Raw genomic sequence first — 13,911 nt, 5'->3', positions numbered from 1 at the left:
TGTCGGCGGTGTCGGCTTCTGGATTGGAGCAAACAAACCTTGGCAAGAACAACCCACGCAAGATTCGAAGATCGCTTCTTACTCGGACCAGGAAGGTCAGAGCGGGTGCTCCTTTTCAGGGGAGCGAGGGCAAGTCTGGAGCAACCAGATTCACAAGTTAGATTCAAAGGTTCGTCGGTACTGGGGCCGCTAGCCAACGGGCAAGCGACCGGACCAACGCGTTGAGCCAAAAGATGCAGAAGGGCCCCATGCAGCACTTGGTGAGTGTAGAGGGGTGAGCTTCGGTGCAAGAGTGGCTCAGGGCTGGGGCTTCTCAAACCCCAATGCACAGCTTCGAGGGAGCCTCGGAAGCTGCACGGTCAGCGCCTCGTGGTCTTTCCAAGATAGCCGGCCCCACGCTTCAGGTCGCCTCCACGGGTCTCAGCTCTGCAGGGACTGTGGATCGGGCTGTTAGAAGCTAGGCACGCTGGGTCTTGTCGATCTCTGTCGCTCGAGTTCCAGCGGGAACTGCAACAAAGCAAACGTCGAGGTGCTGGATAGTGCCTGTTTGCACAGGGTGGTCACTCCTTGACCACAAGGGAGATTCTTCAGTCTTCTACATCGAGTAGGATGTCGAAGGGTGCAGAGTTTCAGTCAGGATAATCTGAGTGCGTTGGCACTGCTCCCATTCTTATACCAATCTAGGGGGCTGGATTACCTGCTAGGTCCCTCCTATGGGTGGGACCCAGAAAGGGGGTGTTACACCCCTTCCCTTTGTCCAGGGTCGCGCTGGGACTGGGGCTGGTGTGCCCCAGAACCGGTTTGACCAGATTATGCAAGGGGAAGCCTTGTGCGCCCCAGGCACTGTCTAGTTTCTTTCAGCCCTCCCTGCCCCAATACACTATCTCCTGTCTGGGGTGGTGTAGCACCTCCCCGCGACAGGAAACCCTTTGTCCAGGCCTCCTCTGCCAATTTTCGGTCAGCAGCAGGAGGTCAGACTTGTGTCGGTGGCAGCAGCATCCATTTTGTGATGCTGAAGCTCTGGTTAGGATTAACCGCGTTTTAGTAAAGTAACATGTCTTCTCCCTCTAGAAGGGTGGGATGCTATCCCCGTCGACAGGACTGTCGAGGGGATAGTATTCCAAATCGCAAATCGTATGACACCTTACACAACATGTTTTGATAAAGCCAAACCAAAGTTAGCACATAACCGCGATGGATTATAATGCACTTAAGAGTATATGGTATGGCATTATCCCGGAACAGCTAAGGGAGTTGTTCCCGACAGCTGCAGACAGGCTCAGCTCATGCCCGAGCACCATCTCACATAAAACCAAGCACTCTGCCTCCAGGATTGATAAGGCCTGCCATAGGAGTGACTTATAGGTTTATATGTGTCCAGATATAGGTTTAGATATAGGTATACTATATCTAAGCAAGGGGTGATTACACCACCTTGCCCCAGCTGAGTGATCAGCCAGTTGTGTCAATTTAAGAACCAGCCAGGGGTGGCAAAAGCTATGCTGCAGCCGCTGGTAGGCCTTGGATGCACCTATGCCCTTGGCACCTATAGTGCACTACATAGGGGCTGACAAGGTGTCCAGTACCAATTTGGTTATGCACCTAGGGTGCATGGAGTCCATTTTAAGGAAAGAGCAGATAGTTGGCCTGGTTCCCTGCTAACCAGGGCCCCAGGCTAAGTCGAAAACCAGCTAAACACAAGGCAAATAATCTGGGGTAACCATAGTCAGGTATCCACCTTCCTACATATGCGCAAACTGAAGCTTTTGAATCTGCTACGCTATTGTACATGTGCCGATGCGTATTGGTTAGTAACATTGTACTGTGTAATGTAAAATATGTAACTGGAAAACTCAATAAAATATGTTTTAAAAAAAATCCATAAAGTGGGCAAGGCAGTTAAAAGTGTGTTCATTTGCTAATACGTTTGGCATTGTGGAATGAATCTGCCCAATATTTGGCAGAAACTAGGATGAATTATTTTCAGCACAGGCGTGGCCAAAGGATGTGGACAGCAAGGATAGGTAAATGCCAGTCCAAGCGCAGTGTAAGTAGGGTGACCACGGCAAGTTGGGCATATGGCCCTGCCCTGCAGCCAAGCCTGGCAGTGCACAACCAAATGTTATAAGCAACATGAGTTAGGCAGCCATACCGGGTTGGGAGGAGGGACTATCTGCCTATCCTGCACCTTACAAGCCTAAGGCTATGCGCTGTTGGGGTTGAAAATTAAGCAAATCATTAAATTAGTAAGATTCCCTGAAAGAAATCAAAGTTAAAAAACTGAGGGTCAGATCTACAAAAAAAGTGCTACAGTGCGGCACCACAAGCCCTTTGGCTGCGCCACGCTGCAGCACTTTCAGAGCACAGGAATGAGACATATCTACAACGATATGTTGCATTCCTGTGCTCTTCCATGCGCTGGCGCACAAACAGCTGCCATGAGTCAGTGCAGGCACCCTTGCACCATGGTGGAAGGATGACTGCACCATGGGGTGATTACTTTGTGCAGGAATGGGCACCTTCCTGCACAAAAACAATCTCTAGAGGCATTTTCCTCTTTCAATGCGTGCTGCAAAATGCAGCACGCATTGAAAGAGGAAAAAACGAGGAGAAATGAAAACATTTCTCCTCTGTGTGCTTGGCTATGCCACCCCTAGGGTGGCGTAGCAAACTGACGCATGTCTAGGTTTATGATTTCTCGTAAATCTGGAAATGTGCCTGGTTCCATGGGTGTTGCCTGGGATCATCAACAGCAACACCCATGGAACACCCCTTTCACTCAAAGTGGTTTGTGTAAACGGGCGATATTTACAAGGACAAGAAAAGCCACGCAGGGTGGCTTTTCTTGTCCTTGTAAATATGGGGCAAAGAAAAGCGCTGCCAGTGCGTCACAAAAAGTGAAGTACTGGCAGCGCAAGGGGCTTGTAAATCTGCCTCCGAGTTCTGTTTGAGGCTCAAAAGTATAAAGCCATTGAGGTTCACACATTTTGTTGAGGAACGTACACAACATATGATAAAACTCTTGGAATGCTGCCATTTTATTGTCAAGGTAGGTAGGTCTTTTGATCATGGCAATCAACTGAGTTACAAAAGCTGTGTGAGGTGTTAAACATAACTGGTAATTTCAGTGGTTTTACACCTTTAAGCCTTCACACAATTCCGTGATTAACTTGGTTTTTCTCAGTGAACAATCGTCATATCTGAGAAGGCTTTTAATCGTGCTGACTAACTGGTGAGTCTTTCTACTTTAACACTATATTAATGATTAACAATATTATTTACTATTTGCATTTCCCACAGTGTTAACATAGGTAAATCATGTGTTGGTATCTGACTAATCTGAGATTAAAAGTAGGCTTCCATATAAACACACTTGAACATTTTCTTAATGAAGGAGGAAAGGCATTACTGAAAGAATGAGAGTCTAACTATGGGCAATGTCTGAATAGATCACACGTCCCCTCCAACCCCCTCCCCATCGCCACATTTTATGTTTCAAATGAACAAGTTACTTACCTTCGGTAACACTTTTTTCTGGTAGATACAGTATCTGCCTGTGGAATCCTCACCTTGTGAATATCCCCCTGCGCAGCAGCCAATCGGAAACTTTTGTAGCTCTCCACGCCGGCGAGGTCATGGACGAAGTCACAGAGGGTACGACTCTGCTCGCGACCCCAATGATGTCACTGGATCAATAATAGGGCCTCGTCGGCGTGATGACGTCAGTTCCGCCCTTTTTCCGTGCCCCCGAGGCACACGGACGGACCGACACAACAGTAATAGTATACATAGTACACAGTATTTAAAACAGAACACACAGTGAACATCTAAATACTTCTATTTTAAAATTTTAAAGAAATATACACTTAGTAGGTATAGAAGAGTGGACAACGGGGAGGCAGGTGGGTCAGTGAGGAATCCACAGGCAGATACTGTATCTACCAGAAAAAGCGTTACCGAAGGAAAGTAACTTGTTCTTCTGATAGATACATCTGCCAGTGGATTCCTCACCTTGTGAATAAAATCCCACAGCAGTCCCCACTCCCGGAGGAGGGTGTCCACTCTGCTATACCAAGAAACCTTAGCGGACAGAGCGCGCAAAGTGGCCATACCTCCTCTCCTCGGAATCCAAGCAGTAATGCCTCGCGAAAGTGTGGCGGGAGGCCCAAGTCGCGGCTCTACAATTATCCTCAACAGGTACACCCCTAGATAAAGCAGACGTTGATGACTTTGCTCTAGTAGAGTGAGCCCTTATACCCTCAGGTGGTTCCTTACCAGCAAGGGCGTAGCAGATCTTTGTACACAGGATTATCCATCTCGACAGAGTGCGCTTCTGCACCTCTTTTCCTCTCTTACAGCCAGCATATCCAACGAAAAGCTGGTCGTCCACACGATAGTCTTTAGTCCCATCGAGGTAGAAACTCACTGCCCTCTTGGGGTCTAGACGGTGAAGTCGCTCCTCCTCCTTGGAAGGGTGAGGGGGAGGATAAAAGGTAGGGAGGGTAATGGACTGCCTTTAGATGGAAGGGAGTTACCACCTTAGGCAGAAAAGCAGCCCTGGTCCTAAAAACCATTCTCTCAGCATGAATGGTCAGGATTGGGGGTTTCGAACTTAGACATTGAAGCTCACTTACCCTCCTTGCAGAGGTAATTGCTACAAGAAAAACAGTCTTGAAAGACAGAAGTCTCATGGGACACTTGCGTAAAGGTTCAAAGGGTGAGCCCATCAAGTAAGTCAAAACAAGATTCAAATCCCACTGAGGTACAATAAATGGAGTTGGAGGGAATTTGTTGGTAAGACCTTTGATAAAACGTAAAACAATAGGTGACTTGAATAAAGACGGCTGGTCCGGCAAACAAAGGAATGCCGAGAAGGCCGACAAATAGCCTTTTACAGTTGCCACAGCAAAACCCTGCTGGGCCAAAGAAAGAGCAAATTGAAGAATGTTGGACAAACGAGCCCTCAAGGGCTCAAAAGACCTCTCTCCACACCAGGAAACAAATTTGGACCACCTATAGGAATAGATCGACCTGGTGGAGTCACGCCTAGCCGATAATATGACATCCCCCACATCGTGTGGGAGAGAAAAAGAATTCAAGTTGCCCCGTTTAATCTCAAGGCATGAAGGTGTAAGGTCTGGAGGTGGGGGTTTAGAACCTGCCCCTCCATCTGAGAGAGGAGATCTGCCCTGAAAGGGAGACGGAGCGGCGGGCACGAGGAGAGGTGGAGTAGATCTGTCTACCACACCCTTCTTGGTCAATCCGGAGCAATCAATATTACTTGGGCCCGGTCTTGGCGAATCTCCCTCAGAACTTGAGGAATCAAGGGTATGGGAGGAAACGCGTAAAGGAGTTGTGAGCCCCAACTCAACTGAAACGCGTTCCCCAAGGCTCCCTGCATCGGATACTGGAGGCTGCAGAACGACAGGCATTGGGCGTTCTCGTAAGTGGCGAACAGGTCCACCCGAGGAGTTCCCCACATCCGAAAAACGTGACGAACCACCTCCGGATGAAGGCTCCACTCGTGGTCGGCTGAGAACTGCCGACTGAGACTGTCCGCACGCACATTCAGAACTCCGGCCAGATGATTTGCCATCAGACAAATCTGGTGGTCCTGAACCCAGGACCAGAGACGCAGAGCTTCTCTGCAGAGAAGATGCGATCCTACTCCTCCCTGATTGTTGATATACCACATCGCGGTCGTGTTGTCCGTCAGGACCTGAATTGACAGACCGCGAAGGGAAGGGAGGAAGGCCTTGAGTGCCAAACGAATCGCTCTTAACTCCAAAAGGTTGATGTGGACGCAACCTGCCATCGTTCTTGGGAATCAGGAAATACCAGGAGTAGCATCCCTGACCCCTTTCTTGCTCTGGAACCACCTCTATCGCGCCTTTCTTTAACAAGGTCAGAACTTCCTCCTGTAGGAGACACAAATGTTCTTCTGAGCAAGCCCCTTGGCAAGGAGGGTAATTTGGAGGAAATACCTGAAAGGGACGAGCATACCCATTTGCCACAAGATTGAGAACCCATTGGTCTGTAGTGACCGATTCCCAATCCTGCAGAAAATGGGTAAGCCGACCCCCACATTGAGAATGGGGAATCTAGGGCTGCTTTGCTGCGGTGGTAGGGGGTGAGATAGAAGAAAAGGAGGAGGAGGAGGGTTGACAACCTCGTGGACGACCTCTGCCTTTTCCCCTATAGGACTTGTACAGCGTGTTCTGTTGCTGCTGTCGAGGCTGTCCTTGAGGACGACTTTCCAAATCCTCTATACCTTCTGAAAGATCCTCTAGATTGAGTTTGTAAGCCAAGTGATCTTGCTGTGGCCTTACAATCTTTGAATCTCTCAAGAGCGGCATCCGCCTTCTTACCAAAGAGTCCTGTGCCATCGAATGGTAAGTCCAACAGAGTAGCTTGCACATCAGAAGAAAAGTCTGAAGACTTCAACCAAGCCCCCCTTCTCGTAGCTACTGCAGAGCCCATAATCCTTGCCACTGAGTCAGCCATATCTAGGCCGCTCTGGATAACTTGACAAGCAGCAACCTGGGTGTCATCCAAAACTTCCTGAAAGTTTTTCATATCTTCATCAGACAGTTTTGGCAGCAACTGCTTAGAAGAATCCATCAAGGCATGGATATATCTTCCCATCAAGCAAGTAGCATTTGTAGATTTTAGCGCCATGCTTGCAGATGAGAATACCTTTTTGGCAGACTGGTCAATGCGCTTTGAATCCCTGTCAGCCGGAACCTGAGGAAAAGCCCCATAAGATTTCTTTGAACAAGCCGCCTGCACTACTAGGCTCTCAGGCGAAGGATGAGCCGACAAAAACTCTGGATCTTCAGGTACCACCCTATACCTCCATGCCACAGTCCTGGAGACTGCAGGAGCAGACAAAGGCTTCTCCCAAACCTCCAACACTGGCTCCAAAATTGCCCCATTAAATGGTAATAGAGGTTCAGACACAGATGAGGGAGAATGCAACAATTCAGTCAGAAGATTGGATTTAAACTCTGTGAAAGGCAGAGTAATGTCCAATAACTCCACAGCTTTTCTCACCACTATATGATAGGGAGCTGCATCCTTAGAAAGAGCATCCGGGCCAGGAGAAAAATCCCACTCAGGCGAGACATCAAGGCCACTTGCGTCCTTTAATTCCGCAAAATAGTCCTCTGATTCAGGAAGTTTACCTTCCTCCATCTCTTGCCGATAGCGTTCCTCCTCTACAGCCCTCTGGGCTTCCCACCTGGAGCGGATCCTGGGGGCTGGAGTCGATGGCTCCACGACCGACTCCGTCGACCTCGGGATCGGCGTCGAATGCGGATCCGACGGCGCCACAGACTTCAAACAAGGACGACCAGACGGCGCTGGAGAATCTCGATGCGGCGTCGGAGATTCTCGATACGGCGTCGGGGCTCTCGACGCCGGAAAGTTCCAGGACGGCGTCGCTGGCATAAAGGGCATAAACGGAGCCTGGGCATAAGTTTGGGGAACGCCCAAATTAAATGCAAAAATACCCATGGGACCCGCAGGTGCACCAGGTGGGTACATTGCCCTCGCAAAGACGCCATACATTGCGTTAAGGTAATGTGATGGGTCCTGCCCTGTAGCCGGGAATGGAGGATAATTACACGGCGCCGTCCCTGAAGCCAGTGCTCCTGGAGTCGGGCCAGCCGGCGCCAATAAAGGAACCTCCTCAGGCTGCTCCTGATCCTCATGCTCTGGCTCAACCTCACCAAGATCCGGAGAGTGAACCGAACCCGAGGGAGCCGGCGTCGGAGATCGAGAGACCTCGACTTCGGGAGTCACAACCTTCACTGTTGAAGCTGGATTCGAAGGCAATGGATTGACGTCATCTCTACGACGCCGAGGAGAAGATGACTTCGGCGCCTATTCTTTATCAGAGTGGCGCCTTGAAGAATGCTTCTCCTTCTTATGCCTCTTCGACTTCGAATGCCCTAAAGCCGACTTCGAACCCGACCTAGATTCGGATTGAGACCTCGACCTCGATCTTGATTTTCTTTTACTCGCCTTCTTCTCTTTTTTCTTCATCTTGGCCATAAACAATTTCACCTCCCTTTCCTTCAATGCCTTCGGGTTCATCTTCCTACAGCACGCACATTCTTCGACGTCGTGATCGGCAGATAAGCACCAAACACAGTCCTGATGCAAGTCAGTGATAGACATTTGCTTCCCACACTCTCTACAGGGCTTGAAACCGGACTTTCTTCCCGACATTTTAGAAAGGAAGTGATAAGAACAGACGAGAACACCAGAAATTACAAAGTAACTACGGAGAGTCCCAAAAAACCGTCGGCGTCGACGACGCGAAAAAAAGGGAACTGACGTCATCACGCCGACGAGGCCCTATTATGGATCCAGAGTGGTTTGATACCGATTGACAAAGGCAGGAAGAGTATGTAAAAGAGTACTACTGCCTTCCATACTTAAATCGGGGAACATACTTTATCACGAAGCCGAAATCACGACAACAGAACGAAAGCGTTGCTACCACTCATTCGTTTAGCACGGAAGTCGTTACAACGATTTGCTAGGGGGCGCATTAGTGGAGTGGTGTTGGAATTTAAGTCCAACACCTTCCCTAGTGTTGCACAGACTGGAGATGGAATAGTAAATTATACTATACCAAAGTCCAGAGCCCCCCTAAGCCAGGTCGTTGTAATGACTTGTGTGCTAAAGCAACGCGCCGTAACTACACGTTCGTTCTTATGTCAGCGTTGTAAAGGCATGCGTGCTAAACGCATGTGGGATTCCGACATCCAACCACTCAAATGCCTTTGTGAATTGGTTTCTATATTTAAGGATGAGGCTAAAGACGCGTGTTTTACATTTGGTCAGTCCCACAACAAAAGGAAGGGGTTTGGTGCAAACCCCTTACAAATCCAGACTATATTCTCTCATGCTTTTATCTTATAATCAGCTAGAAATAATAACATAGTGAATAATCCTTATAGTTAGCATGTTAAAAACATTTCAAATTTAAATATCAAAGGCACTACATTCACAGACCTACTTCAAGAATGAAATATATCTTATTTAGGGTTACTTACCCGGGACCCACAGGGTATTCAATGACATTTTCTTTCTGTGCAATCATGAGAATCTCTGACACTTTGTACTGCGCCTCTAAAAGCAGCAGAGTGTCCAAATTGCAACACAGAACACTAAGTAACCTAAAGAAAGAAAAAGAAAGCGAATTAAATTATTGAACAAGGTGCGCGCCAACACAGCAGTGCACATTAACAATCACAATGGAATATTTAAAGCAAGTCACAGTCCACAATGAAATATATTACATGCGTCACAACCCCACGGCGGCCTAAGCTGAACACTGAAGTAACAATGTCAAATCAACATTTTCAAAGCTGTCTTTGGAAGCATCACTACAGCTTAAGTAACACCCTGAGCGTTAATACAACTGGAGTGACAGGTGGACCGTTTACATGTTTGAAGTGTGCTTATGCGTGCCATGTCCATGTTTCACGTGTGACGCTTTGTCTATTGGAGCCATCACGAGGTAGTAATATTGCTTACTCCACAAGTCACCGTGTTTTCATTACATTATAGAGATTTGGAGAAAAACGCTTGTAGGTTTGGGTGTTCTGGGTTTCAGCTCAGGGAAGCGGTCGGACCTGGAGTGATGGAAACTCAGCAACGGGGTTCGTGCTGACTTTAGCAGGGCAGTATCTCTGGGTAGAAATATAACCAATGGGATGAGAGGGTCACTGTTAGCCCAAGACAGTGTAGAACATGAAATCACACAAATTGTGAGTTAATAAGCACTGAGCCATAACCGACAGAGCCATAAAAAGTCAGGAGACCACCAACTACAGATAATTAGAATAAGGCAGGATTTTCATGAATTGCAGAGACCGTCATTATAAAACAACAGGGATCTATTCTATACCCTATATGAAACAGTGGTCTAAAAATCAAAGACTAAATGAACCACATATTATCGTAAACCCAGTGATACTATTCGCCTTGAGGGCAGAACAGACCGAGTCAACATTCTGTTTTAAGTAATAATACATCAGCATATGTAAGGTACAGGTCTGCTGAGTAATGATACCACCCCTAATAGTATAAGAAACATGACAGCACATAAGGTACACCATCGCCTAACTAGAAAACTGCCACACAGTTATACATTTAGTGGGCTCAGATTTGACCAGTCTCCTAAACGAACATTATTATAAAACAAGCCTTTTGTGACACATATCTGATGGTCTTGCTGTTACATATCAATGGCACTCCTATTAATCATTATATCTCTATATATTGGTGCTCCTGCCCTGCTGTCTGTACATCATACACAATTCCCTGTGTCTGCTGCCCTCCAGTGTTCAGGCAGCTGGGCTCCATTCTCACTGCACTTATTTGTGCCGGCAAGCGCAACATGGTGGCGGCCTGGGCCACCCTGATGCGGAGTTATGAGGAGGGCAGCCTGGAGGTGCCGCAGCTGGAATTCTGTTATTATTATGCTGCCCACATGCGGCACGCCGCCCGCTGGCTGGAGAGCAGGGATTGTTGGGAGAAACCTATGCTGGCGGTAGTGGGTGATGATGATGCAGAGCTCCCGGCACTGCTGATGACTTGTCGGTCGTGGTCAGACAGACAGCTCATATTTGGCAAAAGCTAGTAATGGTTGTTTTTCAAATGGCTCCTTTTTATCAAGAATTAAAGGTGTGGATTCTTGCACCGATCCAGCGCACAATGGAAAACATGTCCCTTCAGGCCACTAGCTGCTCCCCCCACCCCCTAGCGCCCTGAGACCCTCACGGGTGAGTAGCGCGCTCTACAAATGTCTTGATTGATTGATTGATGGAGGGTTGAGGCTGCGAGTCACTGGGGGGACTTATATCCCAACAAGCATTTCATTTTGTTCGAAGGCGCACCAGTGGAACTTGCACTGGGATCGAGACACTTCCTACATTAGGCAGGCTAGGCTGAATTGGCTAGGCAGATCTGGACCACTTTTCACCTATGCCGGTGGCATCTGTCAATTTGGGGGCCCTACTAACCTGCGGGACAGGATGTCACCTGTTGTGCCTGCTGTACAGAGCAATGATATGGAATGTTGCGAGCCGCCCTTTGAGGCCCCAGGTGACCTGAGAGGCCGTTCTGGGGCTCTAGTCTGCACTCTGACTAAGATGGTGTCTAGCAATGCCCAATTCAGTCTGAGTCACTACAACTCCCTTCGCTGCACCTATACGATGCCCCTGGCCCTTCACCGAATTTCTCTGAGTCGGGTCAGACACATGCCCACCAGGCCCGGCTCTAGGATTCTTGCTCAGGGTGGGCCATGACCAAGGATGGGTGGGCTACGAAGTTAAATGGATATAAACAACAATGGTCCAAGACCTATATATTTCTAAATGAACAATGAATCAAAACTTTTGCAACTAAAGAGCATATGTTATTTGAACAGCCCTGCTCAATTAATGATAAACATATAAAAGACGGCAACAGCATCAATCTCCAAATACATACAATATTTTAATCTATTGTCATATTCAAAATTTGCAACTCAGTTCACAATTTATACACACTGCCCCGTATAGAACGTGCAGTATAGCAAAGGGTGTCAAGGAATGTGAAAGTGATGAAGATGAAAAGAAGAGAAATCACACAAAATTATAAATAAAACAGTTCCAATAATTTCAAAAGAATATCCGGCCAGCAAATGCCGGACCTGTACAGCCTGACCACTTCAAATAGTCCAAAAGATCTCTCTATTATTATTCTTAGACAGAGAATGTTATTAATGTCTGCACTGTATCACAGAGAGAGAAATATATCTAGTGGTCCAGGTATTAGATAAATGTCGACGTTTCGACTCGTCTTGCGGCCTTGCGGTCGGTTATGCCTGGGCCATGCGAGTCTTCTTCAGGACATATTTAACGGGGCAAACCAGGGATCTTTTTGGTGACCCCTTCTCGGGGAGCAGTGGTCGTAATTCCCACTCCAATTGGATCAGTCAGTATAATCCTAAAAAGTCCTGTTGTACAAACTGGTAAATTGACCAGGTTTCTCTTCAATGATTATGAGTTTCCTATCGTTGATAGATGTGCACTTTTTGATTAATGTCTTGTCAACAGGAAGCGTTTGTCAAAATCCAGAGCCCAATCTTGAGTTTTTTGTGATCACTATTTGATATTAAAGGGGTAAATCGTCACGCTCATTTGGTATATTCTTTCGCATTAGCGATGTCCAACCCACAGGTGGTCGAATACCAGTTTATTATAAGTTTTGCAGGCGGCGTTTTAGTAACGGGAATTCCATTTTAAAGCACGCGTCTCGAAGATCACTGAGGATCTTTCAGACGCGTGCTTTAAAATGGAATTAGTTGCAAAAGTTTTGATTCATTGTTCATTTAGAAATATATAGGTCTTGGACCATTGTTGTTTATATCGATATAATACCCAGGTCCAGTACCTTTTGGGTTACCCCATTTCTTTAATGGTTACGAAGTTAAATGGGCAGTGGTCCAAAGTATTGCAGAAATCTAATATTTTAGGTACAGACATCGTCAACGTTTGCTATTTTAACACCATATTCACCAACCAACGAGGTACCTACTTTTCTTTTGTCTGCTTTGCTTCTGGCTTTGTGGAAGGAGAGTGGGACGCAGCACATAGATTGGCTGCTGCCTGCTTCTAGTCATGTGCAGCAGCAGAAACATTCCTGCTGCCACACATCTATTGGCAGCTTTTCATGCTTTTTTTGTGTAACAAAATTGTCAACTTTGCAGTTTGCACAGCACTGAAGTATAAAAATGCATTGCAGTAAGCCCTCTGACAACTTTGCACACCCCTGCCTAATAAAATAGTGCAGACTTTACAATTATTTATCCTCCCTTTTTATGCATATGTTCTCTACAAAACAGTTAAAAACTGAGTATTGGTTTTGACAAAAGTGCAAAACCAAGGAAACCCACCAGTTATAGTAACCAACGCACAAAATACAGGCCATATCTCACTTTGCCCATCATGCTCAAAACCCATTCTCAACCAGGCCTGAGGGTTTCTCCCACCTGTTTTGAGGCCATCCAAGCTTTTTCTGAGATATTTCTTTTTGGCCAGTCTTGCCACTGGCAGTCTTTCCTGTAGTGGTGATACTTCCCGCATTCACATATCACCCTTAATGGAAGAAGTAACATCTTGGACTGCTAGTATTGAGTTGCCAGGTTGTTTTATAGTGTGCTTTTGGTTTGCAATGTGTAAATGGTAATTAATTGTGTGCCAAGTAATAAAAGCTTTATTCATGAAAAAATACTGTGGTGCCCTGTACTAAGCAAACATGCTCAGAATAGACAGCACTATGTTGTTCTCAACTGTTTCTGCTTAGCCACTCATACAATAAAAAAAGACTTCCACAGGAGTTAATGGTACAAAGGGTGTGCACTATAAACCTTAAACACCTATCTTTAAGGCACTGAAATACATCAGGTAAGGTGCTTTTTAAAGAAATCATAGTGTTATGATGCAAAATGATTGCAAATGGAGTCTTCAGCCTCATTTGTGAGAGTGAGTGAGAGTATTTAGGATATCTGTGCTTTTCATTTGTACCTGCAGCAGTTACTGTCCCTGCTGACATCACACTTTTCCCCAAGCCTGAAAGTAGCCTATGTCCTCGGTTTTATCAGGACCAAATAATGGCCCGGGCACCCAAAAGCAAGTATGAACAGCCCATCACTGCTCCTGCTAGGGGTTATCCCTTTTCCCCCTCTCTTTGCCCTCTCACATTCTCAGTGACCACATCTATTTATGTCTGTCCATAGTTCATACCAACTTTTCATTCTGTCTCCCTCCCTCTAACTTACTCTCATTCTACAAACCCCTCTATTTTAATATCCTTATTTATCATTCTCCCTCCCATTTTGCAGTCTCTCCT

The 13,911-nt window shown here is 46.7% G+C and overlaps 1 protein-coding gene across 1 annotated transcript in view; it reads right to left on the bottom strand.

Annotated features, from left to right (window-relative positions):
- The window catches only part of TBC1D32 (TBC1 domain family member 32), a 959,368-nt gene that overhangs the window by 337,642 nt on the left and 607,815 nt on the right, over nt 1-13,911 (bottom strand). Inside the window, exon 24 of the mRNA XM_086926728.1 lies at nt 9,066-9,188. Coding sequence (XP_086782854.1) covers nt 9,066-9,188 — 123 coding nt within the window. The remainder of the gene's footprint in view (nt 1-9,065; nt 9,189-13,911) is intronic.

Source organism: Lissotriton vulgaris, chromosome 6 (assembly GCF_964263255.1).
Source record: "Lissotriton vulgaris chromosome 6, aLisVul1.2, whole genome shotgun sequence".
NCBI lineage: Eukaryota > Metazoa > Chordata > Amphibia > Caudata > Salamandridae > Lissotriton > Lissotriton vulgaris.
Note: the sequence above shows the minus strand (reverse complement) of the source record. Positions and strands in the feature narration are given on the sequence as shown.